This window comes from Macrobrachium rosenbergii, chromosome 53, assembly GCF_040412425.1.
Source record: "Macrobrachium rosenbergii isolate ZJJX-2024 chromosome 53, ASM4041242v1, whole genome shotgun sequence".
Taxonomy (NCBI): domain Eukaryota; kingdom Metazoa; phylum Arthropoda; class Malacostraca; order Decapoda; family Palaemonidae; genus Macrobrachium; species Macrobrachium rosenbergii.
In genome coordinates, this window is record NC_089793.1 from 39,844,452 (window position 1) to 39,861,405 (window position 16,954).

A 16,954-nucleotide genomic window follows, 5' to 3' on the forward strand; every position below is an offset into this window, starting at 1 on the left:
AATGCTGGGTTATTCTCATAAATACAACTCCTTGATCTGCTCAAACACGTAACTCCAGTTAATCACACATTGGTGGCAAACACACAGGACAATGAACCTCACCGAAAAAATACTAAAGAATGCAAAATTATGGAGCAGCCCACTATGATAGGAAAATATGCATAAGTAAGTTATACAAATTTAATGTAAGTTCAAGAAGATCAATGAATGCATAAGTTAGTCAGGTGAATGAGGTTATTGATCTGGGAGGAAAATGATCACTGGCATCGCCTGACTTCTGAAGATTTAATGTAATTATGAAATCGTATCGATAGCATTTCATATCCACTACTATTATGAAGCTAGAAGTAATAATTTTTTTTATTGTAAAATGAAGAACTACCGAACAGAACTATTTAGCCAGGGTTTGAAGTCGAAAAGGGGACGGCAAAGGTAGTGTGGTCTTTCCCATATGAAGTGATGGTTCTTAAAAGAGAAAATTAATGGTTATAGTAATCTGAAAACACATATATATGGAAAGAATTCCATATATATGGACTGCTACTCTCTAGCGTATTCAAGGGACAAGACAGTCTGACGGGTGTTACGTTGTTGCCAGAGTGGACGAGGAATCCGTTGCTATCGGGATAAGGCCACTCAAATTTGTATTCATCTAATTATCAAAGAAATAGTTTATTATTAAATTATTAATCACGGTGAGTGTAGAGTCTTGTATACTACAGCTTACACCATTCCTGTTGAGTCTAAAACAAAAGATTATTGTCGCAATGTAGCACAAGAACTATTGGAGCAAGTCTGGTGTGTGTGGCATATCATTTGTGAAATGTCAGTGTTTAGAGTTAAGTATTTCAAATGGCATTGCATCATGTTTAAAGGTAATAATTAATATGGTTCACCTTTTGTTGCAGACATAAGTGGCGCAGTTGAATAAAGCCTTGAATTTAGGTTTATGATTTCATACAGTTTAAGGAAAAATTTGTTCACCTCATTTTCTAAATGAGTCCTAATGAGTTTAGCTCAGTTCAAACACACCTTTTTTCCAGATATTTGAGGTAGACTGCATGACGGGAGTGGGACCGAAAGCCTGGGCGAAGGACTTCACCCTCATGCGTCAAGGAATTGTGGCAGCGCTGAAAAAGGCTCAGCTGCTGAAGAGGCTCGTCCTAAGGCCGACTCCCATCGTGGAAAATGACCTTCTGGAAATCCTCTCTTATAATCGCATGAGGCGACTTGAGGTTAGGCCACTGTGCGCTTTATAGTTCTGCAAGCGAGTCGTCTATTCTGTGATTATGTAGGGGGTTTATAAAATTCTTTTTATTGCTAAATACCATCACAAGTACTTGGCAGACTGCTTAGGGTTTTCTGACTGAATGACTGTCTAGAAAGAATTTGGTGTCATAAAATTCTATTGTGGCCCTTGGTCAAAAATGCATAATTTTACTCATGAACAGGTAATTAACAATTATTTCCAAAGTATCAGTATCTATAGAAATGTTTTTCAGCTTCTTTTTAATTCATTATTCTTCTAGTCAGTCCATACATCACAATACCAGAGCCTGTATCGTTTAACTAATTAATAGCTTATTATTTTCTTTCTTACGAACAATCTCTCAGATGGCAAATTAACCTCATAATAAATGCAAACGTTAACGTGAAATTCTATCCCTTCTTGAAACCATGGACCTTGATTGAAACAATCATCCAAATACTTAATCTCATTGTCTCTCAACAAGTCTTTGCTACAAAACCAGATGTAACAACAGGTAAATTTTAGTAAATTTTCCACTGTCCAGTCTACTGATTCTGCTGATCATAAAGCAGTCGGGCTGTTAATTCATCGACAAGTTTTTGTTATCAATTAACATTTTACTGATTATACTATCTATTAGTCTTTCTTCAAGTCGACTGATCTTCTGCGTACTATGTTTAACAATAATTTATCAGTAGCCATGGCATGTCTACTAGTCAATTAGCCTATGTTTATACTGTATTGAGTTCTTCAATGGGTGAGCGGGTTCCGTTCTCAGCTACCACTCTGTTGGTCGCGAGTTCGAATCTCCGACCGGCCAGTGAAGAACAAGAGGAATTTGTTTCTGGTGATAGAAATTCATTTCTCGCTATAATGTGGTTCGGATTCCACAATAAGCTGTAGGTCCCATTGCTAGGTAACCAATTGGTTCTTAGCCACGTAAAAGTAAATCTAATCCTTCGGGCCAGCCTTAGGAGAGCTGTTAATCAGCTCAGTGGTCTGGTTAAACTAAGATATACTTAACTTATACTGTATTGATGTATATTGAAACCATGTTGTAAATGTTGTAATTGTAAATAATGTAAGTTTAAATCTTTCAATAAGAAGTAAATAAAAAAAATTAGTCCCCTAGTGGGTCTGCAAACCAGTCAATTGTAATAATTCGTTTAGTCTCTCAACTAGTTAGTCCTATGTAAAGTTAGTTCTTTTGCTAACTTATACATCTTTCCTGAAAGAGTGTCAGCAAATGAATAATTCAATTAGTAATACCGTTTTCTAATGAGTCATCTGTTAATCAACTCACACTCTGATCACGACACCAGCTGAAATTCTGATAAACAATCAAGTATTATCCAGTAAGTCACCTCAAAGCCTCGTCTTCTAGCGTATGACTTGCTCTTTTTTTGATATATAACCAAGTGACTTTCAGCCTATCAATGTATTTCTGTTGAGGATTCTTCCAATCAGCCAATCGTTTAAAAATTATTTTATTTACTAGATCCTGCTCATTAATCATCTAAATAACCCTTTTTCCGAACAGGTACTCGAGTTCTACAATTGCGTCCTAGGTCTGTCAACAGCCCGTCTTTTGGTGGACACCTGTGAAAACCTTCACGTGATGAAGGGTCTCAGAACCTGGCGCGGCCTGACCTTGCACGACCTGGTCTTGCTGAGAAAACACACCAGAGGTCATCGAAGAACGGCTGAACTCAAGATTCTACCGTGAAAATGTTATCATTTTACTGGATTATAACCAAAGGATTTTTAAATAAGGATTGCTTTGATGAAGTTTCAGATTTGTTGATGGTGGTCTGATGAAATGTTTAGGATGATCTATGGGAATTTTTCTCAGGTGCTTTGAAATGGGCGTTTAAGATTGCTTAACGGGGATGTGTATGAAATTGTGAGGACTACTTCATGAGGCCTGACATACTTAGTGTTTTTTTTAATGAAGACTGAATTATGAGTTTTAGGATTGGTTAATGGAAATGATTTAAAATCTTTCTGGTTGGTTGTCATACATTTGGACGAGTTTTCCAGTAGAGATGAAGACAACAATTTTCCTCTCAGCAAAAATCCTTGGAAATTACGAAAAACAGACTGGTTGGTGATTTGTAATCATTCTCACTTATTTACAATGCGATGATATTGTCAGTGATTACTCTTCGCCTGGCTCGTACCGTTGATTCTTCCCGCCCTTACTGCTTTTTTGCAATTTGCAACGTCACTGCATAGTGCCGCATGCGCAGTGTTGCGAAACTTATTCTAGAGCATTCTTTTTCCGACTAATGCGTAATTTTCTTGATCTTTTCGCGTGTTATGTGGCGCCCCCACGATGTTTCCATTTCTTTTAAATTGCACACTTACATTTTTAGACAATGTGAAGTGTTACTGTTTCTTCGTCCCCCAAGCTTGGAAACGACACAGCCTACCCAATGCCGTGAAATGAGTTATTTATTACTTTACAAAAACGGTGTTGATTCTAAAATTTGTGAATTGTGGCTTCACTAATAGTTTTTTTTTTTTTGTCATTCTGATGAATTTGAGTTTCATCATGTCTAACCAGCGGAGAACCCCAGTGAAACGACATACTTCTAGCTGGGGTCAGGTAAAGTTAGATGGGTTAGGAAGGTTAGGTTACTGTATCTCTGCCTGTCATTCATTTCCAGCCATTTTCCCCACCCAGAAACACTTTCCCACAGGGTGTCAACATTACCATTAAGTATGGCGTTGTTGGTGATGGTTCATCAAGCGTTTAGGATGGAAGTGAATTCCCAGTTCACCAGAATTACACCATAAACTATCGGATATTATTTCACCAGTTTTAGGTAGGGAAGGTTAACAGCGTAAATTGGTAAGCGGATTAGTGTAAAAATTTTGGAGTAACAGACATGCACTGGTAAGAATACCTAAGACTATTTACTGGGGACTGGTCTAAAATTTTCTGAAATCAAAGGTGATCTTGTGATTGAGGAATGGTCTGAGATGCTTAGGACTGATTATGAAATGAAGCCTTTTTGACAAGTGCTGAAGGGTTGTTGCGGGACTGATAATATTTTTCTAAATGGAACACTGACTTTGAACAACTTCATTGGGACAAAACCCAAAGCCTTCTTTAAATTTACAGTTGGTCTAAGAGATGATATTAATCCTTGAGCAGCTGGGTTTTGCTGTTTGCTTGGACTGAGTCCTGACTGCCGGTGATTAAAAAAAAATTCGTTTGAGACTGATGGATTTATTAAACTGATTTTTGTTTGTTTGTTCAAGACTGTTTACTGGGGGACCAGCTTTGCTGGACAATTAACTATGCACATACTATGAATATGCATAGTTGCCTGTTACTCCTCAGGAATTTTTTTTTTTAAAGAAAACGAAGTTTTCAATACTAACTGTTCACAGAAGACCAACAGTTGGTTTGGCAATGTTTATGACTAAATGTCGAAGATTTGTCAAGTCTAGCGCCTCGCAAATTCGCAATCTATATTAGAAATTTTAATTCAAAGATACGCTGTCAACTTATATTAACAGAATTAAGAAATGTGGGGCCGGTAATTCGCAAGAGAAATGTGTTTTTTCTGTCTGTTTCAGGAACGATGAACATAACAACCATGCAGTTTTTGTGTGCTTGCTGTAATTGCTACTTATGGCATAGTATCTCATAAATGCACATTATTTATGGGTACATGCCTAACAAGGATCCTTTCTGAAAATACGCAGAAGTAAATCGATTCGTAACTTATATGTAAACGCGCCCGTTGCTTGCATGCGGTAGCTCAAATTTTTACTGTTTTTTCTTAAAACCCTTTGCGAGAAACACACGCGATGATGTTGTCCTCTTTCTGTACATAGGCGTATGACCATTTCCATTTTTTTCCCATAACTCGACCCTTCTATTTCTCAATAATATTCCCACTCACCCACCCACCCCCACGCACACTCACACACGCACTATATAACATATATAACATATATAATATATATATATATATATATATATATATATATATATATATATATATATATATATATATGTGTGTGTGTGTGTGTGTGTGTATGTGTGTATGTATATATCTATGTATGTGTATATATATACTGTATATATATATATATATATATATATATATATATATATATATATATATATATATATATATATATATATATATGTGTGTGTGTGTGTATGTGTGTGTGTGTGTGTGTGTGTGTGTGTGTGAACTGAATGGTTACATCGAACAGTAGCGAACTAGGCAAGATCTATGAAGACCAGTATCTGCCAAGGGTCATCCAGTGTTCCTTTAGGTGGAACCATCTTCGGAAGCATGATTAATCAAGACAGCTGAAAACTGGGGACCATGCTGCTTTTGCTTAGAAAGATTTGATATCCTCTTCTGTTTGCCTGGTGAGCCACATCTGAATCTTTTTCTCTGGGGAAATCCCTTAGCATTTAACTAAACAGTCTACTACAATACATCGGCGGCTCACTGGTTGTACATCTTGCCCATGGGCGAACTGGAGATTGTCGGGGTACCAGGCAACCTCATTCTGTCTTACGCCCAATGGCTGGCAACCATAAACAATTTCCTTGTATTGCGAAATGGCTCTACGGAAGAACAAAACACTAACCAATGCCACATTCATCCTCTAACTGATTATCCAAGGGTGAAATCACAGTGCAGAAAACTTCCACAACATTATAAGACTTGTATACTTATACAGAATGATCACAAAAAGCGCACTGAACCCATACAAACACTGTGCCACTCAAGAATTTCTTACTTGCGGGATATTCAGGTGCTTCCATTGCAGTACGTGAATTCAGCACTTTCTAGGTATTCCATCTTTTTGCCAACCTACTGTCCTCCATTCCTACCACATGACCAAACTACCTCAATGCACTCTAACACATCTTTTCGGCTAAAAAAAAAAGTATTTTCCACTTACATGTATCTCCCATTTCTCACACTCAACCTTCCTTACTCAAATATAAAACAGAAATAATTTATATCAACAGCTTCAATTCAATCCCTTACTTTCATTTGCAATCAATAACCAAACTTCACTCTCATAATAGAAGCTTGGCTCGTAAGTCCATTCTTTCATTCTAACTTTTACATCCATAAATTTGCTCCTCTCTTCAAAATATTTAACATAGACTTTGTTGCCTTTCTTGTTTCCTCTGTTTTGCAATCTACCTCTCTTCTTACACCCATTTATCATCTGTTATATTCCTCCTCAATACCTGTACAAATCAACCACCTCTATTCTAACATCCTCATCATCATTCACTACCAGCCCTCCTCTCTCACACACACACACGTATATAGATATATATATATATATATATATATATATATATATATATATATATATATATATATATATATATATATATATATATATATATATATTAAAAACAAAATTCAATTCATACCTCAGTCCAGACAAGTCTCAAAAGGTTCTAAAAAGTTAAAAATCAGATTTCTCTGCTCACTCTTTTTCGTTTTCCTAATTGCCTTAGTTATATTTTCACATCAACCATTTTTCTTAATTTTTTACCTTATAATAATGTTTCTAACCAGGTACTTCCATATTCGCCCCATTCCATCAATGCAATCAATGGAAAACATAAATAAAAACTTCATGTTAATGGTTTCACCCTAAATCGTGACGTCATCTGAGGGAATCATAAAGCTGAATGGCAGTACATTTTAGAAATCAAATGATTTATGAGCGAAATATCAGCACACGGTAGACATACTCGACTTAAATTATCTTGAGATTTTAGCATACGAGATTTTAGTCAGATATGGCAAGAGGTTCCAAAGAGTCTTAGTCTACAATAGCAAGTTATCAAGCTTACTGGTAATGGTACCCATGTGAACAATGAGTTCTTCGGCATACGATCTGGCTAAATATTTACCTTTGGAGATACCGTATAATCAAGTAAGTTCTTGGGGGCTATTTGGCGCTGTGACTATGTATCTCGTACGGAATGGAATGGAATAGAGTTTAGGCCAAAGGCCAAGCGCTGGGACCTATGAGGTCATTCAGCGCTGGGGAGGGAACTGAGAGGAGGTAGGTTTGGAAAGTGCAACAGGAGGAAAACCTCGCAGATGCACTATGAAATACTGTTAGGAGAGGGTGATTAGCAAGATGGAAGAAAGAAAATATGAATGGAGGTACAGTAAAAGGAATGAAAGGGGTTACAGCTAGGGGCCGCAGGAATGCTGCAAAAAACCTTTAGTAATGCCTACAGTGCATCCCATGAGGCGCACCGACGACACTACCTTCATACAGCGGGTATCTCGTATGAACTCTGCCAAAATAAATTTTCGCTGGTTAATTAAGACAGATGTTTTGTTAAAAGTAGCAAATATTCTATTGTTATATTTCCCAATTCTAAGTCCTGCAGTTTTCAGTCTTTTAATTCTCTCGTTTTTTCTTCCAACTGGATTTCCGCAGGGTGCAACGTGCAGAATTCTTTAATATGTAGACGCAAAGACTGATCATACGACTTCATTTTGGTTGCTAAAACATGCAAGTTGTTGAAACTCTTACACAAAATTTATGCCTTTTATGTCGTTTATCCTGACTACGTCTGTAACTGAATGTAGCACAGTTTGTTGACGAAACATAAACGTCGAAATATATTTCATCATTTACAAAATAAAATTTTAATTTTCATAACGCCTGCGCACTGAGCATTTCTCTCTCTCTTTTTTTGTACTTCTTTATGTAACATATAGGCCGCATATTTCTATCTTTAAGTTGTATTTTATCAGTTTTATTTTCCTTTGGAGTGAAAAGTTTATAGCTCATGAACAGTATTGATAGAAATTATTACCTTAGCAATGTCAGATGTACCTATAGTCTGCTATCATTTTAGTCAATGAAATACTTTAGTTATCTTTATAGCAACACATTTAGTCGTTTTCAACACCGATAAGGGATGTCTGAGACAAGCGTAGTTGTTTGCAACACCAGGCTGAGATATCTAGAACAGTTTTACTTGTTTATGCCATCAGTAGGTGATATACGGAATATGTTCTGTTGTTTACAACGTCGATTCATGTTGTATAAAACATCAGTTTTGGATATATATAATATCCAAAATTCTTAAGACTTTGGTTTGGGATGCTCAGCTGTTTAAGATGTCGCTGTCAGCTGTTTATAAATGGACTTTTGATTTTTACAGCTTGGTCTTAGGATGCTTAAGAAAGTCTATTTAGTTTATAACATAAATTGTAGGTGCATGCAGCTTCATTTTACAGTTTTTACAGTGTTAGTTTTTTTATTTATTAATTTATCTACTTTTTGTTGCTATTTTGCCTAACCTTAGATTTTTGTTGCTTGTGCAAGAATCAGACTGGTTGTGACTCATTTCATCGCCATACTGTTTGTAATTCGATGAAAAAAATATGTATGTTTATAGCATTCCTGTGATATGTAGATATAGTGAAAAACAATAAACAGATAATAGAGATTAAGAGCTAAATTAGAAAATGTGTTTTATTTGTCTTCCACTGGAAATGATAGCGCCATTTTTCTTAACAAGGATGAGAATATTAGTTTTTAAAATAATCATTGCTTGATATTTGGCAATCAACGTCGTGTTTCTTCTCTGGTGACTATCTCTAGACCTGGTAAGTCTCGTACGTTAACAATGTTGATTGTCAAGTACTATATTAATATTTCCTACATAGGGGAGTATTAAGACTACGTAGGAAATAGTCGGCTCCCATTATTACTATTCAACATGAGCAAACAATTTAAAACGAGTAAAAAGGTACCATCATATAATGCAAAGCAGCAAAGAAAGTCTGTAAAATTAAGGTGATAGAACATGACATTTTAGAGCAACATTACAGAGTCCCTTCAGCTCAAGGGCCTGAGCAACAATATTGCTACAGATATTGTCAGTTTACCATGAAAGCAATGAAAAACTTTATCATTACACACTGCTTCCATTTGATCCACTTTGTAACTTAACACAATAAGGGTGCTGAAACTCCGCTCAGTGAAAGTATCGGCGAGTCCGATAGCTGCATTATCGTGCCCTGGCAACGTACCGTTAAGAAATCGGCTACAATGTTGACCCGTAGGTTACCAGGGCACTGAAAACGAGTTAGCCTAGACTATAGTTGTTGAGGTTTGGGCCAGCAGGCGCCAAAGATGCGAGTGGAAATTCTTTATTAAAACAGAACTTGTGGAATATCTCCAAACAAGACACATATCAGCAACGGGATATTAACCCGGTATGCTCTTTCATAAAAGCTTTTACTTCTTACCCTTGCGGTAGGTCTTTCGTCTCTTCAGAAGTGTTAAACCTTTTACTTCATACCGGAATCAGGTTATGTCCAATGGAAATAGAAGTATTGAGGACAGTATGCACAGAAAAATGAAATATCACAAGATGGAGAAGGAATTAATGCGATTGAATGTGTTAGGTATCTAGGAAACGTGATTTCCGGTATAGGTTCTCTTGAGTTGGTAAATCAGTGTGTAGGCTGAATAAGATCTGGAAATCAAATACGTTAGAATGAAATTACAAATGAAATTAAGATTTTGCATAAGTTTAGTAAGATCTGCGAATGGCAATTCCTTATTAAAAGAGAACTTGTGGAATATCTCCAAACAAGACACATATCAGCAACGGCATATTAAGCCGGTATGGATCCACCTACGCGTCACCTCCGAGGTGCTAGCACTAAACATGGCGGAAGCTCAGTGGGACGCCGTGTGGCCTAGTACTCAGCCCTCGGTGATCAAAATATCGTACATTAACATCATACTCTAGCATTGAGTTAATAAACGATATTTGATCACCGAGGCTAGGCGCTATCAATGGCGTCCCACCGAGGCTTCCCGCCATGTTTAGTGCTAGCACCTCGAGGTGACGTGGGTAGATCCATACCGGCTATGCCGTTGCTGATATGTGTCTTGTTTGAGATATTCCACAAGTTCTCTTTTTTAATAAGTGAAAATTCGCGATCTTACTAAACTTATGCAAATCTTAATTTCATTTGTACTTATTTGTTATTTGATTTCAGATCTTATTCAGCTTCACACACTGATTTACCAATTTACCGGAAATCACGTTTCCTAGATACCTCCATCATTCAATCACATTAATTCCTTCTCCATCTTGTGATATTTCATTTTTCTGTGCATACTGTCCTCATTACTTCTATTTCCATTGGACATAGCCTGATTCCGGTATGAAGTTAAAGGTTTAACACTTCTGAAGAGATGAAAGACCTACCGCAAGGGTAAGAAGTAAAAGCTTTTATGAAAGAGCAAGAAATAAAAGATTTACAGGGAGGATGGAAAAAACATTATCAAATAGAATGCTGGAAATTACTTGCCTGAAGGGTTTTCACTATGCAGCGATTATGGTAAAAGGGTAAAAACATTATACAACAATGATCATGGCAGAAAGCTTACTGAAAGGACAAGGCTCAAAAGGCTAATATCAAGTACTTCCTGTAAGGTATCCTGAACTGAAAATGCCTAAAAGGGCCAAGACGATAAAGTTGCTAAACATGAACACGTATATATATATATATATATATATATATATATATATATATATATATATATATATATATATATTATAAATATATATATATATATATGCATATATAATATATTATCATATATATATATATATATATATATATATATATATATATATATATAGTATATATATATATATATATATATATATGTGTGTGTGTGTGTGTGTGTGTGTGTGTGTGTGTGCAGAGAGAGAGAGAGAGAGAGAGAGAGAGAGGGAGAGAGAGAGAGGGAGAGGAGAAACCTTATCAGAAGTAAACAAGTGACCGTGAAATGACGTCAAAGGAACTTCAGTGAGTAATCTGAACACTACAGATTAAAGAAAAACGCATGAAATAGCCCAACCTGCAGTAAAACATTAATTATATTGTACATCCATTACCTTAACAAACAAGACCTACAATCTTTTTTCCCTCCCCCCTCATCGTGTCTTCAATGGGCCTGGGCTAGAATGAGGGTATTGGGTGCCTGTCACACAGATCTCTGTATTAAAAAAAGCTTTGATTTAATTTGATCTTTATGAAATCCAGACTGTCAAGTCAATCACTGAGGCACTTTCGGCCATGCGCTTAATATAGTGAAAAGTGAGAGTTGGAGTGGTTGAACAGCAAGATGATGAGCTCCAGAAAATAAAGGACCTGAAGTATAAGGATCTAAAGGTGGAACTGGGAGAAAACCCAACAACAGCACTAAGAAGTAATAGTTAGAGAAAGTGGCCAGCAAGACTGAAGAAAGGAAGGGGGAGAGGAGACAAAGAAAAATTCTAGAAAGTGGATGTGGTTAGGGGCCCACGGGAGCTACATACACCCTTCAGTAATGCCTACAGTGCACCACATGAAGTGCACTGGCGGCAGTACTTCCTGACAAGAGTTTAAAAGAAAGCTGACGTGTCAAAACCAGGAAAGTCATGCATACAACAACATCCATTACCAAAACAGACCACTCCAGTTGCCTGCTCTGGTAACTCAGCTTGGGTCAACAGAGGGCGATAAAGCCCTTTATCAAAAGCAACCGACTTTCCCGAGTAACAGCCTTAATTACTCTCTACAGATAATCCTATCAGTCTTTCCCTTGGCAGAGAGAGAGAGAGAGAGAGAGAGAGAGAGAGAGAGAGAGAGAGGGGAGAGAGAGAGGTGCTATCGGTTACAAAGGGCCTAATGGTTAAGTAGGGTCGGATAAAGTACTGCTGGATTATCTAGAATACCTCATAGAGTCAAATGCTGTAGTTTTGTTTTTTTTTTTAGTTGCTTATTGTCAACACCTGTTGTATTACATTTTTAAGCACATATACACTACATGCACACACACACACTTTGTATATATATATATATATATATATATATATATATATATATATATATATATATATATATATATATATATATATATGTATATGTATAACTGAATCACGAAATATGGAACGTGATGAATATATATATAAAGATAAAAATCATGTGAAGGAAACGGAAACACTGGAGTGCTGCAGAGGCTCTTTCTTGACACTAGTCCTTTGCTTAGCAGACTAGTAAAAGTCAAGGGCAGGAATACGCTGGGGAATCTCAGGCGTATTCCTATGCTTAACTCTACAATTTATATATATACTTATATATATACTGTATATATATATATATATATATATAAATATATATATATAATATATATATATATATATATATATATATATATATATATATATATATACATATATATCTCATGTACTATATACAATATCTTGTTTCAGCCTAAAATCCATGAACTTCATGTAACATCTAAATCTCGCAATTAACCGTAACTGAAGCTTACGAAGTAGTCCACGAAGATGAGAAACGGAACTGTATTGGCTTAAATTTCATTTGCTCATTTACAATTCATTATTCTATGCAACAGAAGCCATTGTATGATCATTTACTGCATTATCATTCACCAGCAAAGTTAGTAAGAGGTACTATTTTTTCCCAGTGCGTGTTTGTTTATATCTGAGGGTGTTTTAATATAATGTCCCGAGTGCTCTAGAAAAGTTTTTTCTTTATTTTGGACTACAATAACCATAAAAGGTCCCGTATCTTAATTTTTCGTACTAAATTGACAATAAATTACAAGAATAACCAATTTGAAGAAAGATTTGTCTTATCACAATCAAACAAATTAAAGACGAAGCTTTCACGCAATCATGCGTTTTCACCGAACGACTAAGTAGAAAAGTGAACGTCATTAGTTAAATTTTTTAAAATGCATTCCTTACAGTTCTCTTCCTTGTCCACATTAGGTCGTCGAGTGCTCAAAAGGCATACGCAGGAAATTACATTTTTCTTATTCCTTCTAAATGAAATGTTTAGTTTTACAAAATTACTGTTTCTAATTACTTTCTCATCACACACATACCCAAGGGAAATTCTAATTTCTAATTAGTTCTAAATGATCCTTATGCAAAGAAAAAGCGTCAAACGTCAAAATGAAAACTACGTTAGTGATTATTGTACTGTACACTATAAGACTGTCAAACGTCTCCGCGAGACATGAGCAAGTGGGCGGAGGGGTAATGGGGCAGTGGGAAGTGGGGGGAGGAGGTAGCGCTGGCGGGACGTCTCCATGGACAGAGGGTCGATTACGGTATGGGACAGGGCTTGCAGAGGGCTGAGATCAAAACACACCACAGCCGACGGTGGTAACGCTTGTAACTAGTGAATTAAGTGTTATCCAGTATTAATCCCATTTGCAATTGGCCACAAACTGTAAGGATAAATTAGCAACATTTTCGACTGATGTTAGAAGTGGTTTAAAATAATTATCTTTGTATTTCATAAAACGAAATCAGTCCGGAAACTTCGCTCGATATCTGAAGTATTTAAAATAGTTTTCATCTGGAGGTGACATGAAACCAGAATAGACAATTATTCAGAAGTGAACACAATACCTACTACATTATTTATAAGTTGAGGGTATATAACTGATGCAAATGAGTTCATTTGTGGCAATCTAATCGCTAATCAATCGCTTGTCGTATAAAATGGCCATTGCAAAAGAAGTGATAATGGTTTCTATTTTATACGGATTAATGGCAACTTGGAGGCAAGACCACGCAGAAGCCATAGGTCATGGCCATAAACGAAATTCTGAACAGGTTCGAAAAGACATTGTTGAAAATATAAAAAATCCAAATGTTTCGGAAAGAACAACATTCAAAAGCAATGCCTTGCTTCCTTGGTTACAGTCTTCAGACAATAACTTCAATGTAGAGAATAAAATGAATAAAAAATACTTCCACCATATGGAGAATACTGTCAAAGGTTTCAAAAACAACTGCAGCTATAACGGTACATTGCAAGAGGGTGCCAGGCCTAAATGTTCACCCAGTAAATTTCCTGTGAGTACAGAGAAGATTTTGTATCCAGAGAAAAATTCATCTTTCAGTGCACAGTCAAAGGTTCCTTTTGAAGCCCATCTGAAGGTAAGAACATCGCTGAGATCAGGACACAGGACGTCAGTTGAGAAGTTTAAAAAGGGGACAGAATATGAGATGAAGACTAACCAAGCTAAGTTTGTGCCTAAATCCACTGGCTTTAAAAACAACCTAGAACTTTGGAAAAATCATTCAAAAACCAAATCTGAGCCATCTAAACTTGGATATAACAATACAAATCTTGGGATAAAGCCAGTACAATCAAGAGCTTCTTCTCCCAGCAGAAACAAATTACCCAAAGATTTAAGAGAACAACGCCAACGAACAAGGACAGAACAGTATCATTCCACTACTGAGCCACTTCAGACTACCAAAGAAAGTCAAATTCCTATGGTGCATCATTCACTCACTCAGGTGAAACCACATCTTACTGTGGATTCATCATTATATGGTAGCTTAAAGACACAACAGAATGCCAAGCCATGCTTCAGTGTCAATCCATACCTGACAACTAGCATAACTGCCAATCCATGCCTGCTTACAAAACATCTGACTAGTATGTTACAGATAACTAATATACATGATTTGAGTGCTGAGCCAAATACAAATATAAAGCAACACTTACCTACTAAGTCAAACATAACTGCCAGTCAGCAAACAAGACTTAAGCCACACATGCCTGCCAGTCAGCAAACAAGAGTTAATATGACTACCAAACAGCAAAGAAGAGCAAAGCCACACATGACTGACAGTCAGTACACGAGCACCAAACCAGGCATGCATACCAATCACGATTTTAATTATAAGCCACATATGACTACTAATAAGGACTCAAGTACTACATCAAATACGGCAGCCATTCAGCACTCAAGTACTAAGCCATTTCACACTATAAAGACCCATTCAAATGCCAAGTCACATCCAACTTCAAAACCAAGTCCGATTGTCAGGACACCTTTGACAGCAAAACCATATCTGACCTCAATGCTAATTCCAACAACAAAGTCACATTCAGCATTCAAGTCAAGTCCAACTGCAAAGTACCATACCACTTTCAGGTCAAGTCCAACTGCAAAGTCCTGTACTAATTTCAGGTCTCGTCCACCTGCGATTTTCAGGCCAACTTCAAATGTTGAGTCCCATACCACTTACACATCAAGACCAACTATTGATTCCCATCTGACTTCTAGGTCTCAACCTAGTGCAAAGCCACATCTGATTACCAAACCAAACCAAACTGCAACCTTATCCCAGACCTGTACCAAGTACAACTGTGTACCCTTTACCAGAATGTTGCGACCGTAAATACCAATCTTGTGATGAAATCTGTGGTGATGCTCCATGCTCCTCATCATTGCTAGGCTACCACATGGCCGTTTGTGAAGATGAAGATCACAATATTCAGATTAACACAAGCGATATATTTAATGCTTCCAGTCTGCTCTGTGCTCATATTATGCCTTGTATCTTTGATGTGTCACATCGAATCCATTCTTGCATTGACAAGTATTTATGTAAGTAGAAATATTTATTTGTATAAAATGAAAACAGAATGGTAGCATACTCATAATCTCAGCCACCATTTGAATGTTTAAATGTTTTTAGAAGCAGATTTTGCTATCATTATTGGAGCTTATTTTTTTTAATTAGGGAATGATACATTTCATTTAACATCTCTCAAAATATCCGAGACTCTTTACTAAATTAAGCAGTATACGGAAAAAGACAAAACTACAGACAATGAAAAACATGAAGATTTGCAAGCACATACGGGAATTATTATAATTTCTGAAATCACTTTCATACACTAGGCACTACTGACGAACTTTTAAAGAGACGATTATTTTTGCATTAAATTTAGAGGCAAACTCTGAGACTAAGTGAATACCCTTTCCTAGCCCAGACCTGAAGACAGCTGTCAAAGAGAATTCAGATGCCACAACTGTCACAAATGTCCTTCCCTTAAAGTAAATACTGCATATAAATTCGAGATGTGGTAGCCTTTTGGGTGCCTGAACATGTAACATTCATAGCGTTAACCTAAACAAAGTAATTCGTCCTCTATGAAGTAAAAGCAATATGTGTTAACCCAAAGGGTGTCACAAACTTATAAATTTACTAATAAGATCGATTCCCTTCTGCAAATTAAATGTAAGACGTAGTAAACTGACTGTGTTATCTCAAACAATATAGTGTGACAAGATCCCGGTACGCCAGCCCTAGGAGAGCTGTTAATCAGCTCAGCGGTCTGCTAAAACTAGGGTATACTTAACTTAACTTACCCCTTCTTTGATGCTCCAGATGGCTGGTCTGAGTTCCACATAAGTATTCCCTGGCCGTGGCCAAGAATGCACACCGTCACCGTCTGCATGGACTTCCCTGATGATATCTGGAATAGAAAGAGCACTCCTGAAATTATCTGGAAGATGACGCTCATGATGCCCATTGCAATGGTAAGCCTACGCTAAACATAGATATCATAATGAAGTAGATATCATGAAGATACCTAAATTTTCTTAGAATTTAGTAACTTTAGAAAATATTAAAAACTTTCAGATCGATTAAACAATGCAAGTTATATTCTTAATGGGCAATATCAGTTCACAACATGGCGACCAATGCTGCGATTAACAACAAATGAACCTAACTTAAACTTGTGCTGAAAGTTTCCAGACTCAGGTTTCCAGAGCCGAAATATTTAAAGTAATTTTATGTCTGACCAATCTGAA

The 16,954-nt window shown here is 36.6% G+C and overlaps 1 protein-coding gene across 1 annotated transcript in view; it reads left to right on the forward strand.

The window, feature by feature from the left end:
* LOC136834411 (uncharacterized) overlaps positions 1-5,200 on the forward strand; it is a 15,800-nt gene extending 10,600 nt beyond the window's left edge. The window contains exons 2-3 of the mRNA XM_067096970.1: positions 1,044-1,235; positions 2,790-5,200. Of these exons, the coding sequence (XP_066953071.1) occupies positions 1,044-1,235; positions 2,790-2,975 (378 nt within the window). The 3' untranslated portion in view covers positions 2,976-5,200. The remainder of the gene's footprint in view (positions 1-1,043; positions 1,236-2,789) is intronic.
* Positions 5,201-16,954: the final 11,754 nt, after the last annotated feature.